General features: G+C 45.4%; 1 protein-coding gene across 1 annotated transcript in view; it reads left to right on the top strand.

The window, feature by feature from the left end:
• Positions 1-16402, top strand: part of FRAS1 (Fraser extracellular matrix complex subunit 1) — a gene marked incomplete at its 5' end in the record, with an annotated part of 117283 nt that overhangs the window by 75553 nt on the left and 25328 nt on the right. The window contains 15 exon segments of the mRNA XM_009587766.1: positions 3429-3543; positions 4032-4169; positions 4997-5029; positions 5763-5903; positions 6623-6736; positions 7559-7806; positions 9300-9448; positions 9970-10132; positions 10880-11015; positions 12052-12248; positions 12644-12797; positions 13380-13643; positions 13759-13947; positions 14379-14498; positions 14942-15121. Coding sequence (XP_009586061.1) covers positions 3429-3543; positions 4032-4169; positions 4997-5029; positions 5763-5903; positions 6623-6736; positions 7559-7806; positions 9300-9448; positions 9970-10132; positions 10880-11015; positions 12052-12248; positions 12644-12797; positions 13380-13643; positions 13759-13947; positions 14379-14498; positions 14942-15121 — 2341 coding nt within the window.

Consider the following 16402-nt stretch of genomic DNA (forward strand, 5'->3'; position numbering starts at 1 on the left):
CGAAAAAAAACCATAAAACGTTGAAAAACTCAGTATTAAAAGTGATGACTGTATAGACTGGAAGGGAGAGGGAGAGAGAAAAGAAAAAAATACATTTAACAACTTTTTAATGGAATTCTTAGCATTTTGAAATCACCTTTTCCTGAAAAGCCATTGGGAATGGCAAGAGTGAACAATTGTCGGTTAGAGAGTCTATAATGAATAGATCTTGCCAGTAATTCCACTGTCAACTTTATTTATCAGAACTGCAGCCCACCCATATTAGAAAGTTCTCATCCATCATTCTGACATCAGGAACACAGACTGTAATGTCTGTGGAATGTGGAAAACATTCAGACGAGCCCATTATATCTGCATCCGTGGAACCAGATTACCTTTTCTTGCAGCATCAACTCTGGGAATGACCATTTTGATAAGAGTGGTCTCTCTATTGTAGTTATTTCCCTGACTGTGTTAATTGAAAAGATGATCTTGAAGTTTAAAGTTGGTTTCGTGAGCTCTCTGACTTTGGTGCATGCCTTCTCCGTGTGCCCCCATCACATATGTGGGTGAAGTCCAGCTTTCCCCTCTACTTCTCCTGCTGTCTCCTGTTCTTTGATTCTTCAGGGAGGGATCCCGAGTGCATGAGCTAGAGGGGAGCTTCAGGGCTCTGCATCCAGGTCACCCGTTGGGATGCACAGAGAGCCAGGACCCTAGAGGCAGGGAGTTTGATTTAGACATTTCCTTGGCCTCATAGCTTTGCTGTGGTCTGTTGGGCTTTCCGAGGGGTCATAATCTGCTGAGCAGCAGTCCTGAGCTGAGTGAAACAGAGCAGGCTGTGATGAGAAAGCAAAGAGGACTTGCAAGAAACATGAACGGAGCTGAAGCCAACCCTTCAGGCAGGAGCTGCCTGCAGGGAGAGGGAGAGCTGGGTCTACATACTTGAAGGTGGCGTGCAGTCATCTTAGGCGTTATTCATTCCTGATGAATTATTTAGAGCGTGTGAGGTGCCAGCAGTCTGCTCGACATTATCAAACAGAAATCCTGTGCCCTTGGGCGCTCCCTGGCAGACAAAAGCACAGTGAGAGGCCCGTGCAGTGCAGGAGAGAAGATGTGGCAGACCTCCCAGGGGCGATGGGTCCCTGGGAGGAGCCTCCTAAGGGGAGGCGAAGGACTTGTAAGCCAGCACAGCCTGCCAGGCACGGGACCAGGAAATGCCAAAGGAAGCGGTGGGAGAGGGATTAGTGAGAAGTCCATGACACAACGGCCTTGTCAGGGTTTAAAATAGTGGTGACCTTTTACGGGCAATAATCAAACATGCTCAGACTGCTACTTGGAGCAATAGCCAGCAATGTGTCTTTCTGCTCTTGACTTTTTGTTGTTGTCATTATTGACAAAATTGATGGGACAGATGTCTGGCTGAGCCATGCAGTGCTGGATTTTATAGCTAATTACACATCACAAAATTCAATAGTGCCATAAAATACGTTTTACTGAGGGGCGCCTTGCAACCTGCAAGTCCTACCTTTGGGAGAGACAAATAGGCCTTGGAGGCAACTATGAAACAACCATAACCTTAAATCTTTTCATCATAAAATTGCACTTCCTTGCATTAACGTGATTGAGTTCTGCTCAGACGTCTTCAAACTCCTTCAGAATTAGACTGGCTTCTCGGCTGAAGAGCAAGCATAAAATGTTAAGTCTTCCCATACCTCTAGTCTTGCCTTTGAGTGTCCTACTGAGAAAGGTCAGAGAAAGTTTGGTGACTCTTTGGCGGTTAAACTGGACATAACATCTAACTGTGTTTTCTTCAATCAAGTTACCTGTTTCCCCCATATTGGTGAAAGGAGCCTGAGCTTCGCTCTAGCTGAGTGGAAACTGAGATTGGGTTTGTGAAGGAGAGAGAATTTTGTAAGCATATAGAGGTGCTCCTCCCTTCCCTTCCCAAAGTGGCTGTGTGAAAGGGACACCACTGTAAATTTTAAGCCTGCCCTTTTTATACAGAGCTGTATATAGCAGTGCTGATAACACAAATAAACTTTGTGGCTTTTGGTTCCAGTTAGATATGTGACACTTTCACGTCTAAAAAGGGCTGACAAGGCTTTATTTACTGCTTCACACCAGTCATTCATAGGCTGTGGTTTCTCCTCTGATGTGTTTGGGTGAAAAACACTGGAGAGAGATGAACTGGGGGTTCGGTGGCATTTGTGGTGTACTGAGCTGTTGTCAGGAAACCTCGCCTGGCCAGTGTCCAGTCTGTGACCCAAGATAGCAGAATGGGACACAGGTTTCACAGGGTGGCCTTACAGACGTGTAACCAGCACGATTCAGTGGGCTGCACTTGATGTGGCCAGTGGAAACCTGTGATTTGTTCCTGAACCCGATCGTTTCATGTTCCAAAGCAGAAGAATTAATTGCCCATACCCTTAATTTATCTTGTTCTCTCCATATTTTGTTCGTGATTATGAAATGAGCTGGATGCTTTTCATACCCAGCTGAACTGTTTAATTCAGTGACTTCTCGTAGCTGTTAATTCCGCAGGATTAAGGTTCTTGAACACATGCAAGTTAACTGCTTTCGTGCTCTTAAGTCTGTTCATGCAGCACCGTAATTCTTGTAACACACTGCCTGTCTTTGGCTAACGATAATCTTGCAATGGAAGGATCAGAACATTTTTAGACAGGTTTAGAACAAAAGGGAAAGCTTTGGTTCTTCTATACTCCAGTGGAAATGGCTGAGTCATTTTCAGGATTTCTTTTAAAAGCAAGTCCAGTCCAGCCACATCAGACTATACCAGAAAGCTGCGTAGGCAGTGAATTATGTCTTCACCCAGGGAGTTTTTGATCAAATTAGATTTTCCTTTATCTCTTCTTAGTTGCTGTAGGTCGAAAAAGAAACTCTCCACCTGTGAGCGTGGAGTTTGGGCATCTGCAGGGGACAGAGTGCACTAAAAACACTGCCTGGACAGCCTGAAAGTGGGGATAAACTCATAGTTTTATGAAGGAGGAGGTGTTTGTCTCTTTCTCATAGGTTTATAAGCCCCTTCTGATTCTCCAGAAAGGGCTTAACAGAGGTGGACCTGTGTAGAGCTCTCTTCTGTTGAGCATGGTAGTACCCAGCTTCTGTGTTACACATTTGGTTTGGTTTACAGATGAGCGGAAAGTGAGTTCAGGTGGCCCGTAAGAGTCTAGCAAATTTTACTCATTATTAAGTTTTACTGTCCTCTGTAATCTCCTCCCAAATAGTCCCTATTCTGTACAGCTTTGAGAGACTTGGTAAAGGTTCAGCCCATCCATCCCTTGTCAGTTTTAGGTCTAAGAACTAGGCCTTTAAATTCAAAGACTCTCTTATATTTAACTATAGCAAAGCAAATTCTCTTTCAATGCATTTTTGGGTGACTCTTCGCATGTCTCTGGCCTTGATGCTCATGGTCTAATGTGTTTATTGAGGTGCTGGAGGACCGCGTGACAGTGATTGAGCCCCATCACCTCTCCTTTGTAGACCCGGAGATTCCCAGTGAGAAAATCCTGTTCAACGTGACTGTCCCTCTCCTTCCTGGCCAAGGCAAGTGTACCTGTTTAGAACATGGCAGCTTGCTGCTGAATTAATTGCCGTGCTTTCTGAGCATATCTAATTTTTCCCTCAGAGCATCATTCTGTGGAGGCATCTGTTAATCTGTTTGGCCTCCTTCATTAGCTTTCAAACACCTTGTTTCTTAACCCGATTTCTTTGGCTTGTTTAGGAGTAAGCCGCAGAGCAGTTTTCTTACTGTTGTCTGGAATATATTGAATATTGTACCCCATGGCTTTCTGCTTTCCACCTCTCTAGTGAGAGGTATTGGAAGAAATGACTAAGTAAGGAATCTCTGTTGAATTTCTCATGTCCCAGGAACCCATCCTCAATGCAGTTACAGCCATCTGACTCATTCAGGAACCACTGAAGATGTAAAAAGAAGTACCTGGGGAGAGAAAAAGAAGCTGTGGCCCTCTGGTATCCTGTTTTAAAAATAAGATTGATTCCTCCTGTTAATACTGAGCTCTCTGCCTCCGTAGGTATCGTGGAGCATAGAGACAGGCCTCTCTCCCCAGTCAGGTATTTCACCCAAGCAGATATAAACCATGGCAAGATTGCTTATCGTCCACCGACTGCAGCTCCTCACTTGAGAGAGATCATTGCGTTCTCCTTTGCAGGTAAGGAACTGAATGTTCTTTGTAGCGCTGTGTCAGGCTGGTAGAGGTAGCTGGACTGCTAGTCTTCCTCCAGTCCTGGAATAACTTCATGGTTATGTCCGCACTCGCGAGGGCATGAGGCTTGAACGATACAAAGGAAGTAGGAATCTGCCTCGGAGGAGTGTACCAAGAGTTCATCCCTTTTCTTGCGACTTCAACAAGGCTTTCCCCTGTGGTTTGGTATAACCACAGTGAGTGAATTATGGGGATATGGCAGTGGTCGCTGCAGCATTTAGCATTGCCAACGCTAGTACTGGGTGCTGTGTTGGGCAAACTGCTGATCTGCTGCTGTGTGGTTAGGAACTGTTGCCCCCCCCCATGCTTGAGATCTTTGATGCACTGGGGGTTTAGTCCTTGAGACTGAGACTAGAATTGGTGAGTATGAACTGAATCAATTTAGCCAGGATATTAGAAGACTTCTACCATCAGAGGATTAACAATCTGGAGCAGGAGGTAGAGGGGCAAAAATAGGACAAACTTCAAGCATGTTTGACCAGGTGATGGACAGGACTGTGTGATGAAGTGACAGTACATGGTAGATGCAGTTCTATGCATCACCATTCCCTCCACTGACATCAAGAGGAGTTTCACAGTCTGGAGGAGGGGGTAGCATGTTATCTCTCATTACCTGAAACGAAAGCAAGGAAAAAGTGCTTTCCTTGGTGAGGAAAGACTCCAGTCTGGTTGAATGTCAGCACTTGCTTTCTCCAAAAGTTGTTCAAATCCACGTCAGTATGTGCTTTCCTGTCCTGACCACAATTACTCTGTGCTTGTGTTTGTCCCGTCAGGTCTCCCGGAGTCAGTGAACTTCCGATTCACAGGTATGTGAACCATTTGCTCTTTCCTGGCCAAAGCAGTTTTTATCCTTGTACCCTTCACGTTGCTTGTTACTCCTTGGTCTTTATTCTGCTGCAAACACGCTTATGGGTGCTCGGTAGGAATTTCTGGAAATGCACGTGCCTGGGGAATACTAATTCTTCTGTGACCCAACAGGGTTTTATAGAAGCTAAGCCACAGCTCGGTAGAGACATCTTTTTCCAGTAATTGCCTGGAATCTGTCCTAAAAGGCTGATTCATTCCTGTTTTCCCCCAGTGTGAATAAGGACATCAGAGTTTTACTCTGCTTTTTTTTTAATATAGCATAGCAACATTTCCACAATTAAATTGCTATTGGTAAGCTGCTTGCTTGTTTAACGTATCTTTACCTTTTCATGTGCTTTCTAGCACAGGTATGCAAAGTGATCCACCAGCAAGGAGAAGTCCATGTTCCGACTTATGAGCACACCTGATGTGTGGAAGATAGTGTGTACACATGCACACACACAGACTTTCAGAAGTTACGTTTGTCTTGCTAGGAGTAGAGTTAGGGGCGAAGATAAATACTCTTGGCAGGTGTGAATTGTATGTGTATGTCCATAGACAAAGGTGTAGATTGACAAGGTTGGAGAGAAGTCAGCGACGTGGGGTGGTGATTTTGTACAGAAAGGTGAATTTCCCGGGTGAGTCCCTGAAAACACATCCCGACACTCAGGTGTGGTTTTTGTCTGTGTCTAGTGTCTGATGGAGAACACACAACCCCGGAGATGGTGTTTGTCATTCATTTGCTCTCTGCGGAGCAGCAACCTCCAGTCTTCCAGATCACAGCTCCGTTCCTGGACGTCAGCCAGGGGGGCAAAGCCACCATTGGTGAGTAGGGTGGAAGGGATGGGGTGCAGGGCTCAGCCTGAGGCGCGGTGTTTATTGCCAGGAGGCCACATGGGTGGAGCCGGGGAGAGTTTTGGTCTCACTCACCTCTGTCCATTTAGCTAAGGTGCTGTGGTTGTGCAGGTGTAGCAGCAACCACTGAGAAAACGGTGCAGTGGTCCCTCAGGAAAGAGCCTGGGGATGTGGCAGTACTCCTCCAGTGTATGGCAGGTCCATTCGTTGGCTGAGGCAGGGGAGAGCAGGATCAGGGACCTGCTGCTCCTCTACTTTTTACCTCTTAGGCTGCTCTGCAATTGCTGAACTGTTGGTTAGTGGTGTGATCTGGTACACTGGGTTGTTTAGGATAAGCCACTTTATGCTTGTGTCAGGAGGTTTTCTGGGGCTTTTGTAGCTACTCCCTTGCTCTGTGAACATGTGCACATTTCTCGTAAGCTGAGGGTTTGCATAGCTGTCATTTGTGAGCCATACTGGCAGTAAGTTCTCTGATAAAACTTCTGATCTGAGCATCATTGGGGACTAATTATTTCCATGAAACAAGCAAGCTCTTGGGCTAGGGCAGCTCCAGAATTATTTTACTTTTCACGTAGTGAATTAGAGGTTTTTGACTCCATTCACAAAAGCACATCACAAAACCTAAGGGTTATTCCCAGTGTAGTGTCTGAGGATGCTGAAGCCGTGCTCTCTTTACCTGGTACAGGGATCCAGTTAAGCCGTAAGCGACACAGATACAGCTCCTGAGCGTCTTTTCTTTGAGCTGGTGAAACCTCCCCATCATGGCATTGTGCTCAAGAACAGCGCAGGCGTGCAGGAGCGCATGAGAGCAGGTGAGTTGAGCAGAAGTCTTCCTCAGCACTAGAGAGTGGTCAGCCTGTGCCTGTCCACCTAGCTGGTTTGGGTGACCAGAAGGAGACAGAGGCCTCTGGCAGATATGGCTGCATCACACGTGTGTGAATTTTCTGCCTGGAAGTATGTGACTGCAGGAGGGAGTGCATGAAAGACATTTTCCCATTTGTTGTTTAGTTCCTCTCTGAATCAGTGCATTTTGTGTACCAAGTACATGTGGGCTAGTCGACAATCACTCTATTGTGATAACTATAACCAGCTGCTAATCAAAAGGGATGGGTTTTTTTGCATGGTAAGTTATATCTGAAGTAATTTAGTCAAGTAACGTAATGAACATTTCTACTGAAGTCTATGTAAACCTGTTGTGATCGAGCAATCAAAAGCTCCTGTGGAGTTTTACTGTTGATGTTGGTGGCAGCAGTTTCCAGTGTGGGATCAGATGAACAAATATTATCTGTAGGAGAGTAGTGCAAGCAGAAGATATGGAGAGGGAAGCCTTATCTAGCTATGACAGGCATGAGCTTACAAAGCACCTGGGAAGAAAGAAGGATCTGTACACTCCCAGAGAATTGTCAAGAGTCGCTGTGTCTGTGAAACTGTGAAGGTTACAGCTTTTCCTCTGCCCTGCATATATACTAGCTCCTTAATAAATGTCTTCATAACTCACATCCCTGTAAGGATGGTATTAAATGCCAGTACAGTACATGATTAAGTCTTTTGCTAAATTGGGGCCTTAGGTCATTTGAATTGGATTGGTGCTCTGAACAGAGTCTTTCTGACTCGTGCATTTTCTTTTTGGGAAGGTGACACTTTCACCTACGAGGACGTCACTCGAAATGCTCTGCAGTACGTGCATGATGGTTCATCGGCAGCAGAGGACAGCATGGAAATCTCTGTCACCGACGGTGTCACCACAGTGACCACAGTGCTGAGTGTAGAAGTGTCCCTGCTGGATAACAACGGTCCGCAGCTGGCCCCGGGCTGCTTGTTGGCAATCACCGTGGCTAGTAAAAGCTCTGTGACTCTCTCTCGATTGCACCTCGCTTATATTGTAAGCTTTCATCTATTTCTAAACCCAGTGAATGCTGCCAGCCTCCCTTTCCTTATCCCCCCCACAGACCCTTCGCCGCACACACCTCTCTGCCGTCAGTGTGGATTACTGGGTAGAGAGCTCGAGATCTGACTGTCCTGACTACTGCTGCCAAAAAGGGGATAATAGACTCCTTCATCCAACAGGGTTTTAAGGCTGTCCCTGTTTGACTGTAACAGAGGTGAACTGCCGTGCTAAACATGAGAACACAGTTAATCCCAGATTTTTGTATCAAACAGACTTGCTAATAAAGCACATGGATTTGCTAAGTGATAATCCCTTGAAAATTTCAGCCCCCTCGACCCCCTTCCAAAATTTCCTGGTTCTTTTTGTGGATATATTTGAAGGGGGGAGGTTTAAGCAACCCAAGATGCTGCACTCCTTGCTAGCTTGGATTTGGTCCCAGGGGTTGCGTGTTGTACAAGAGTTATCCTGCTGGTGAAATTCAGAAGAAAGGTGTTTTACTCCTTGCAGATGATTTAGCAGCAAATGCACTAGCAGTGAATTTCAGGTATGCAGATATGCTCCCCTTAGGGAGGAGGGAGGAGAGATTGCAGTGCACCTGTGAGGCTGGAGAGATCCAGGGTAGCGGCTGTCAGAGAGATGATTAGAGAACTGCAGGGGGTGAGGTAGGATAAGAAGGCAGATGAATGTTTTTTCCGAGGGATCCGTCTGGATACAAGTCTGGGGCCTGTCCTGTTCTCCTCTTAAGGAGGAAGGCTGACAAGGGAGCTGTTCAGGTTTAATCTGAGTAAGAGAACAGTTGGGGAAAAGAGGATTTCATTCCTGACCCATATGCTGAGCATATGATGATTTCTGCTTTGGGTCTTATCTTTCAAGCAACCAACAAAGACTTTTAGAAGAAAGATGGCATCTGAGTTGTGATATCATAGAGATGGTTGTATTTAATGTAGTTAAAAAGAGCCAAAATCGGCTCTTAGTTTAACGTGAACCTGGCTTTTGCAGCATTGCTCCATATTAACCTTTGTTTTACTAAGAACTGAACTTAGCTCTGTGTCTCTGTCTGAAGCACTGGTGGGCAACAGTTACTCCCTGTGCCAGCTGTCGGGTAAATTTTGCCTCGCTTTATTTGGAGTCAGGAAAAACGTATTAAATAAATGGTCCGGTCCACTAGGAGTGTAAAGTAATTCGAAAAACAAAAATATCAGGTTAACATCTGGGAGATTGTGTTGATGTGATACAAGGACACAAAGAAAACCTCTCTGACTAGAGGGAAAATGAAAATACATTTTGTGGTAGATTCTGAAAACGTCAACCCAATTGACTCTCTTCTCATCAATAGAGCTTCCTTTAATATTCAACAGCTGGGGGTCTGACCCAGCTAGCTTGATCTATTTCCCTAGAAAATATTTTATTCATCCTTCCATTCTTAGCGAAGGGAAACAAAAGCTAATCTTGTCTTGTTTTAATTTGGTTTGTTTCTTCATGTTTAGGACAACAATTCTCCTGACTCAGAGATAAGAATCCAGTTAACATCTCTGCCTGCATATGGCACCCTCCTACGGATGTCGGGCTCTCATGATGAAGATCTTTCCAAGGTTTATAATTTCACCATGGAAGACATCAACAGCCAGAGGATCAGGTATCAAAGAGCTATTCTCCTTCAAGCCATGCCAGTTAAAAGCTCAATGGGCTTTCCACAGGGGTCTCTGTGCTGTATTATGTTAGTACAATGTATCAAAGATATTTTTTTCCATTCTTGGCTCTTGTATTCTATGAGATTATAGGCTATATTATGTTAGTACAATGTATCAAAGATTTTTTTTTCCTTTCTTGGCTCTTGTATTCTATGAGATTATAAATGAGAGCGTTTCCTGTGTGCAGAATTAGGTGTTTATGCATGTCTGAAATGCCAGTAGTTGGTGTAGCTTCAAATTATGGGAATTTTTTCTGTGTCCTCAATGTCATGGTGATACGTTAGGTAGGCAACACCTAAAACAGTGATTTAAAAGAACTCAGGGAATGAACGTGAAGGAGAGTTGGGAACTGAAATACCACCTCCCTTTCAAGAGGTGTGCGTTCACCGCTAAATGCAGGGATGAGATGTATTTGCCTGACTGTCAGTGTGACTCCCTGACCCAGATTGTGTTCTGGCTTTCACAGCTACTCCACTATGTTTGAGACCAGCAATCAGCCAGTTACGGACATCTTCCGCTTTGCTGTTTTTGATGCTGATGACAACCGGCTTGACAGGCAGATGTTCACCATCACTATCACATCTGCCCAGACAATGCCGTCACTCATTGCTTTTGCTGACCATATCACTGTAAGTGGCTAAGGATTCTAGGAACAGTGACAAGAATGTCTTAGGTGTGAGGAAGTGAACAGTTTTCCTGGACTGAGAGGAAATCACTGAAGAAACATGGTGTTGCACATGCAATCCTGTGAGTGCAAAGGGTTAACAAATTACTTGGAGACCAAAGGAGGCTGACGGTACGGCTGCATCCCTGAAACCTCATCCTCTATTCTAGTCAGGAGCTGGGTTGTCCCTAGGGTGTCCTGTTGATATCAGTGGAACAAGTCTGACTAATCCCTGTTTAATATGTCGTCCCTTATTTCACCAGCTTGTGTGTAAAAGATGAGCAGAATACAAGTCTGAAAATGTCTGGTGCTTTGGACTGATACACAGCATTTCAGACTCCTTATCAAAGCCTTTTGAAGTCATCTCCCTCCTTTCCAGCTTTGCATTCCCCCTCCCTTGCCTTCAAAAGGCTCTCCTCAACAAGAAATGCAGATCTTGCCTTCCAAGAGGTCAGCATGACTCTGCCAGGTCTCTTCTTGCCCTGATAAAGCACTCACAGGCTCCTCTTGGGGGCCAGGCAGGCTTTGTTCTTCCCATCCCACCTCGCTTCCCAGCTGATTTCATGCTTAACAGATCTAGGGGAGGATGGGACAGGACTTCAGAGACCAAACAAGCCTCTTCCATAGAGGCAGGCTTGTTCAGTAACAATTCGTGTGATGATGCTTGTTGTGTGCATTGACGGTAGCTTTGTCATATACTTTTGCTTTCCAGGTGGATGAGGGGGGCCGGGTCCCACTGCTGGCTCATCACCACTTAACTGCTGATTATGATACTGCTGCCAAGGAAGACCTGAGGGTCATAGTTATCGCTCTACCTATGTATGGCTACATTGAAAACACTAAGACAGGTAAACTGCTTGGTTATCTCTTATTCCTCCTGGCTGATGAAAGGGAATGTCGAAATTGCTATGCTGGAGCACATCCTAATCTGTCTCACCACAGCTCCTCAGTGCAGTGCTGGTTGGCATCAGTTGATCATAAAGAGCTCGTAAGGTCAGCGTTACGAGATAAACTGTCTCTGGGGAGCATTTCCTCCTAATTCGCGTTTGTTGGAGACTGGTCTATGTTGTGAGGCTGGGGCATTAAGAGCCTTTTCAAGCCCATGTGTTGTATTTTCATCATGCCTTATTTTGGCTGTCCTTGTTACACAGAACAAACTTTGCTAAATTCCTCTAAATGTCCCAGCAAGCTTTAAGGCTGTGAGAGCTGTAGCAGAGCATGGCTGGTAATATTCTTTTACCTCATAGTGTTATCAAGAAAAAGTAGGATTTATACCGTATTGTCTAAAGATGTTCGTCCAGGAGACTTGTCTGCTTAATCCTGTGTGTGGTCCTAACAGGAGTGGCATATATCATTTAACTTAAATCATAACTTGCCTTTGTAAAATATCACCATGGGTTGGCCAGTGTAATGGCTTGTTACAACAGTGATTGCCTTTCTTCTGGAGAGCACAGGTTGCTAACCATTACACACCATCCCTCCTGTCCTATGAATGAACTCCAGTTTGTGCCATTTTGGTAATGGTGAGCCTCTCTCCTTGAACAGGCAACGGCTGGGAGATTTGCTTGGGTGTGAGACTTAGTTTTGCAAGGTGAAGCTTGATGTAGAGATCGTGTTGAGGCCAGATGGCACATTAGTCATTGTCTCATCTCGGAAGAAAGCCTAAGTAATTCTGGAACGTGGGATTGCTTGTACTAAGCATAAAACTTTAGCTTCCCTAATGCCTACTCTAATGCAGCAGATGTTGCTTTCTACAAAGGTCACAAGATGTGTGAAAGCCTTCTGCACCCTTCACAATGTGCCGTTCTTCTAATCCTGCTGCTTTTATTTTTAGTTGAGTTCAGTGAATGGAACGTCCTTTCACTAGTGGTGTTCTGGTTGCAGGTGAAAGTTTTGGCCCACAGAGTGAGTCTTCTGTGACCGCAGATGCATCCTTTTCCCTTCAAGACGTTCTAGAGAACGGCATTTACTACTTCCAGAGCGTCCATGAAAGCATCGAGCCAACAAGTGATGTTTTCAGCTTTTACGTGAGCGATGGCTTCAGCCAGTCTGAGGTGCAGAGCATTAACATCACAATTCAGGTACGCCTGTGCTTCCTGGCTGCCAGAGCCTTCTCCTTTCACATAGACACATGACTTGTAAAGTGCAAGCTTTGCTCACTCCTTTGTAATAGATGGGAAGGGGGTTCAAGGGGACTTCCTTCCTCCTATCTGTTTCCTTCCTCTAGTGCAGGCACATAATTCGCCAGAGAAGAGTTGTGCGTTGCAACCTCTTCCCCAGGGCTTATTTCTCTGGTGTCTCCTCCCTTTTAGATGCAGCCATGATGCTGGATAAATTTGGAGAGACTAATGTAGCCATTAATGGATATCAGCACCAGTAATGTCATTTGGTAGCTTGTATTTCATTCAGGTGGGCAGCTGTCTTTTCCCCTTGGCCGTTTTCCTTTTTTGACTGTGTGCCTTTGGGACCTGTGCAGCGGCAGAACGATGAGCCCCCAAAGATGGTGGTGGAGCCTGTCAGAGTGCATGAGGGCTCAGGTGTGGTCGTTACCAACGCCTCCCTCAACCTGCGGGACTTGGACACCCGGAACAGTGAGCTTGTCATCATGGTTACCAAAAGTCCTGAACACGGTAGGTCCTGACAAGCTGCGGGGGTGAGAGAGAGGCAGTATGTCTTCGTGCGTCTGTGTGTCATTACGTCTGTGTGTGTGTCATAGCCCCTGATGGGAGAGAGGAGCCTGGCATATTTGTATAAAGCACATAAAGTCCGTTTAGTTTGGCCCAGCAGCCACAGAGGGATTGCGCTTCAGAACAGACCTATTCTTTGAGAGTTGTCCCTCGCTATTTGTGCAAGAGGAGAAAGGGGGACTGCATGCATTTCCCTGGGAAGTTCCCTTTTGTGTTACCCCATTTCCTCTTGTGGGGTTCAGTTCCAAAGAGCTGAGCAACTAGCATCTATCTGCAGTGATAAAGCGAGGCAGGGTGTCAAGTGAAGGCTAGTGTCATGTTAAACTAGTGAGGGCTGTGCACCCTTTTTCAGATCTCATGTATGTCACCAAATTCTTACCAGTTTTGGCAATAGGCAGATAACTTCCTTCAATTTTTCCAGTAAGGCTATGTCCCCCTCTGTGCATCCCGCTGAGAGCTGGCACGCAAAGAGTGCCCAGCGGGCTGTCTTCTCCCCATAATTTTCACCCATCTATTGTTTGTCAGGTCATCTCCGCAGGAGGCAGACTGCGGTGGAGCCCCCGGAGCGTGGACATGTGCTGTCCATGGGCTCATCCTTCACCTACCAGGACATTTTGGATGAGCTGATCGTTTATACTCAGAGCGGTGCAGCAGCACAAACAGATGAGTTTGGCTTCTCCATCACAGATGGTCTCTACACGCAGACGGGGAGGCTGGAGTTCTTCACGGAGCTGCCGAAGAAGCAGACACCCACGTTAGCTGTCAACAGGGGCCTGCAGCTCCCAGTTGGTACGGGGAGAGGGAGGAGAATGTTATGGCTTGGTATTGCTATATGGTCCAGTCTAAACCAGTTGCTTGGCAGGATTGGCTGAAGCTGTTTGTGGACTTTCTTTCTCTGGTCCAGGCTCTGCAGCATACCTCACAGATCAGCACTTGAAAGCAGCAGCTATTTATTCAGAAGACACAATGATTAGATTTGTCATGAAGAGGGATCCCAGCACAGGCCATCTGCAGTTGACCAAAATTGATAATCCAGTCCAGATCTCTGTCGAAGGACCTGTCAAAAGTTTCACTCAGGCTGATATAAATAAAGGTGAGAGTGCTTCATTTTAGATAATCACGGCAAGTAATATGTGGCCATTTTAGGTGGTCCTGCGAGGAGCAGGGAGTTGGACTCAATGATCCTTATGGGTCCCTTCCAACTTGAGATATTCTGTCATTCTGTGATCTTTATGAGGGGAGGAGGATGACTTGAAGCAGGGAAGAGAAAGGGAAAGAAGGAAGATAAGGTTGTTACGTTAGAGCAGAAGCACGTATCGTTAAGCAAGCGTTAAAAAGTCTCTCTCAGCAGGAGAAAAAGAATAAAGAGAAAAAATAATGAAACCCAAATCCAGAAGCTCTGTCCTGGGCCCAGTCCCTGAAACCCCAAGTCCCTCAGCTTATAGGGCCAGCCTGGTTCCAAACTAAGAATTAAATGTGGCAGCTTGTAATAAACCACCTCTTTTCTCCTGTCCCTCTCTCCAGGGCACGTCGTGTACAGTCATAAGAAAGGGGATCCTGGCGGAAATTTCGCCTTCGCCTTTGATGTGATTGATGCAGATGGCAACAAACTGACGGACCAGGTTTTTTATATTAGTGTATTAGGTAAAAGATAGTGCTGAAGTTATGTTTTCTTTGCTGCAGAGCTGAGGCCTTCATAGATTCCCATCCCACATGTACTGCAAGTTAAGATGTAATTCTTGAGGTGCAGTTTTTATTCACTGTTAATTCAAAGACCTTTGAAGTTTGGGGCATGGGGAGAGTTCGCGGATGGAAGGATTAGTTATTTGGCTTCTGACAAACTCACTGAAAAAGGTAGAAAAATTCCCCTTAATATCTTCATACTGTCTAGATTGTCTTTAAGACGTTATAATGTTACCATCCCCTCGATTAATGCCGAAGCCCAGAGTACCTGTTTTGGAATTACCAGTCTGTGAGGTGTTTGTGTGTATGTTGTCTTTTGCTTGAGCACAAGTACCCGATTTGAATAACGCCAAGGAAAGGAGGGAGACTGTCTCCTCACTCAGCTTTGTAATTAACCCTTTCAGAGGACAGATTTCCCCCCACCATCATCGCTAACAAAGGGCTGGTCTTGGATGAGAACTCGGCGAAGACGATCACAACCCTGCAGCTCTCTGCCACCGACCAGGACAGCGAGCCAACCCAGCTCCAGTACAAGCTCACCAAGCAGCCACAGCTGGGGCAGCTGGAGCATGCAGCCTCCCCAGGTTAGCAGGGCGGTATTTTACTCGGTTGGGTACTCCTAGCAGCAAAGCATTTGGAGGGCTTTTGAGCCCTAAAGAATCACTGCAGGAAAAATGTGCTTGGAGGCAGCAGCATAGAATTATGTTTCCTGTTAGAAATCGAATGGTCGTTAGCCCAGAGAGTTGGAGAATACGGTGGAGGCAAGGCAGCCCGATAATCACAGATGAGGATTTATTCAGCCTCTGGGTGAGTTTATGCCCCATGGTAACCTTGCCTGGTGGACTTCGCAGATCAATTCAGCTTGCTGCTGTGTGAATCTCCTCTTTGAGGACCTATTGCTGCCTCTGCATGACAGCCAAACCTTCAGCCTTTTCTGTGACCACATATGGTAGAATTCCTGAAAGAATCCATCCCCTAATGACCATGGTAATAGAGCCCACCTTGGTGCACAGACAGCTTGCTTTCAGTCCCCCTCTTGACCAGTATATCCCTTGATCCCTAAACACCAGTCTCTTTTCCCGGCTGTGTTTTGGAGAGAGGAAGAGAACTAGCTGCTGCGTTAGTTTAAAAGGAAGCTACGTTGCGGTGTGATGGATACACTGGATAATGAATTCTGGTAGTTCAGAGAGGGGGGGTTGGTCAATCCTGTGAAACTCAGAAAATAATTACCTGCAAACGTGGTCTGAATTTCAGAGTTGCCTTCCATGCCCACTGACAGTATGAGTGTCCGACCCATCTCTGATTGAATTAGCCTACATCTATACTGTCATATAATATGCTCTTCTGATTTAGATTATACTCGTCTAAGATTATATTTCTTCTTAGAATTAGATTTCTCATTAACATGAGATTAAAGTGGAAATATCTGCTGTGTGTTTTCAAGATGCAGACAGTCCCTGTACAGCTCAGTTTTAGTGTGTGGTTTGCCTCATCTTCTCACGGTGTAAGATGTCCTCTGGCAAACACATCGGAAGGGTAGGAATAATGAGTGGAAGTTATAATAAGCAAACCCCCTGCTGAGAGAAAATAAAAAACTTGCAATATTTTTGTCTAAATTGCAAACTAAGTGGTGAATCTTGTACTTTGGAGACCTGTAAGAGCTGGATTAAGGATTTTATTCCTCCTGTTATTTAAAATGTGATGATTCTGATTTCTCTGCTTTTTCATGTCTGTGATGGACTAAGAAAGTCACACACTGTGAAAGAGTTGTTATCATGATTTAAACGACCTAAACCTAAGGAAGAGAGTACTGGAGTGTTCAAAAGAGAACACAAACCTTCAAAGCTAGTGAGCTCTGAAAAAAT

Source organism: Fulmarus glacialis, unplaced genomic scaffold (genome assembly GCF_000690835.1).
Source record: "Fulmarus glacialis isolate BGI_N327 unplaced genomic scaffold, ASM69083v1 scaffold2551, whole genome shotgun sequence".
Classification (NCBI taxonomy): domain Eukaryota; kingdom Metazoa; phylum Chordata; class Aves; order Procellariiformes; family Procellariidae; genus Fulmarus; species Fulmarus glacialis.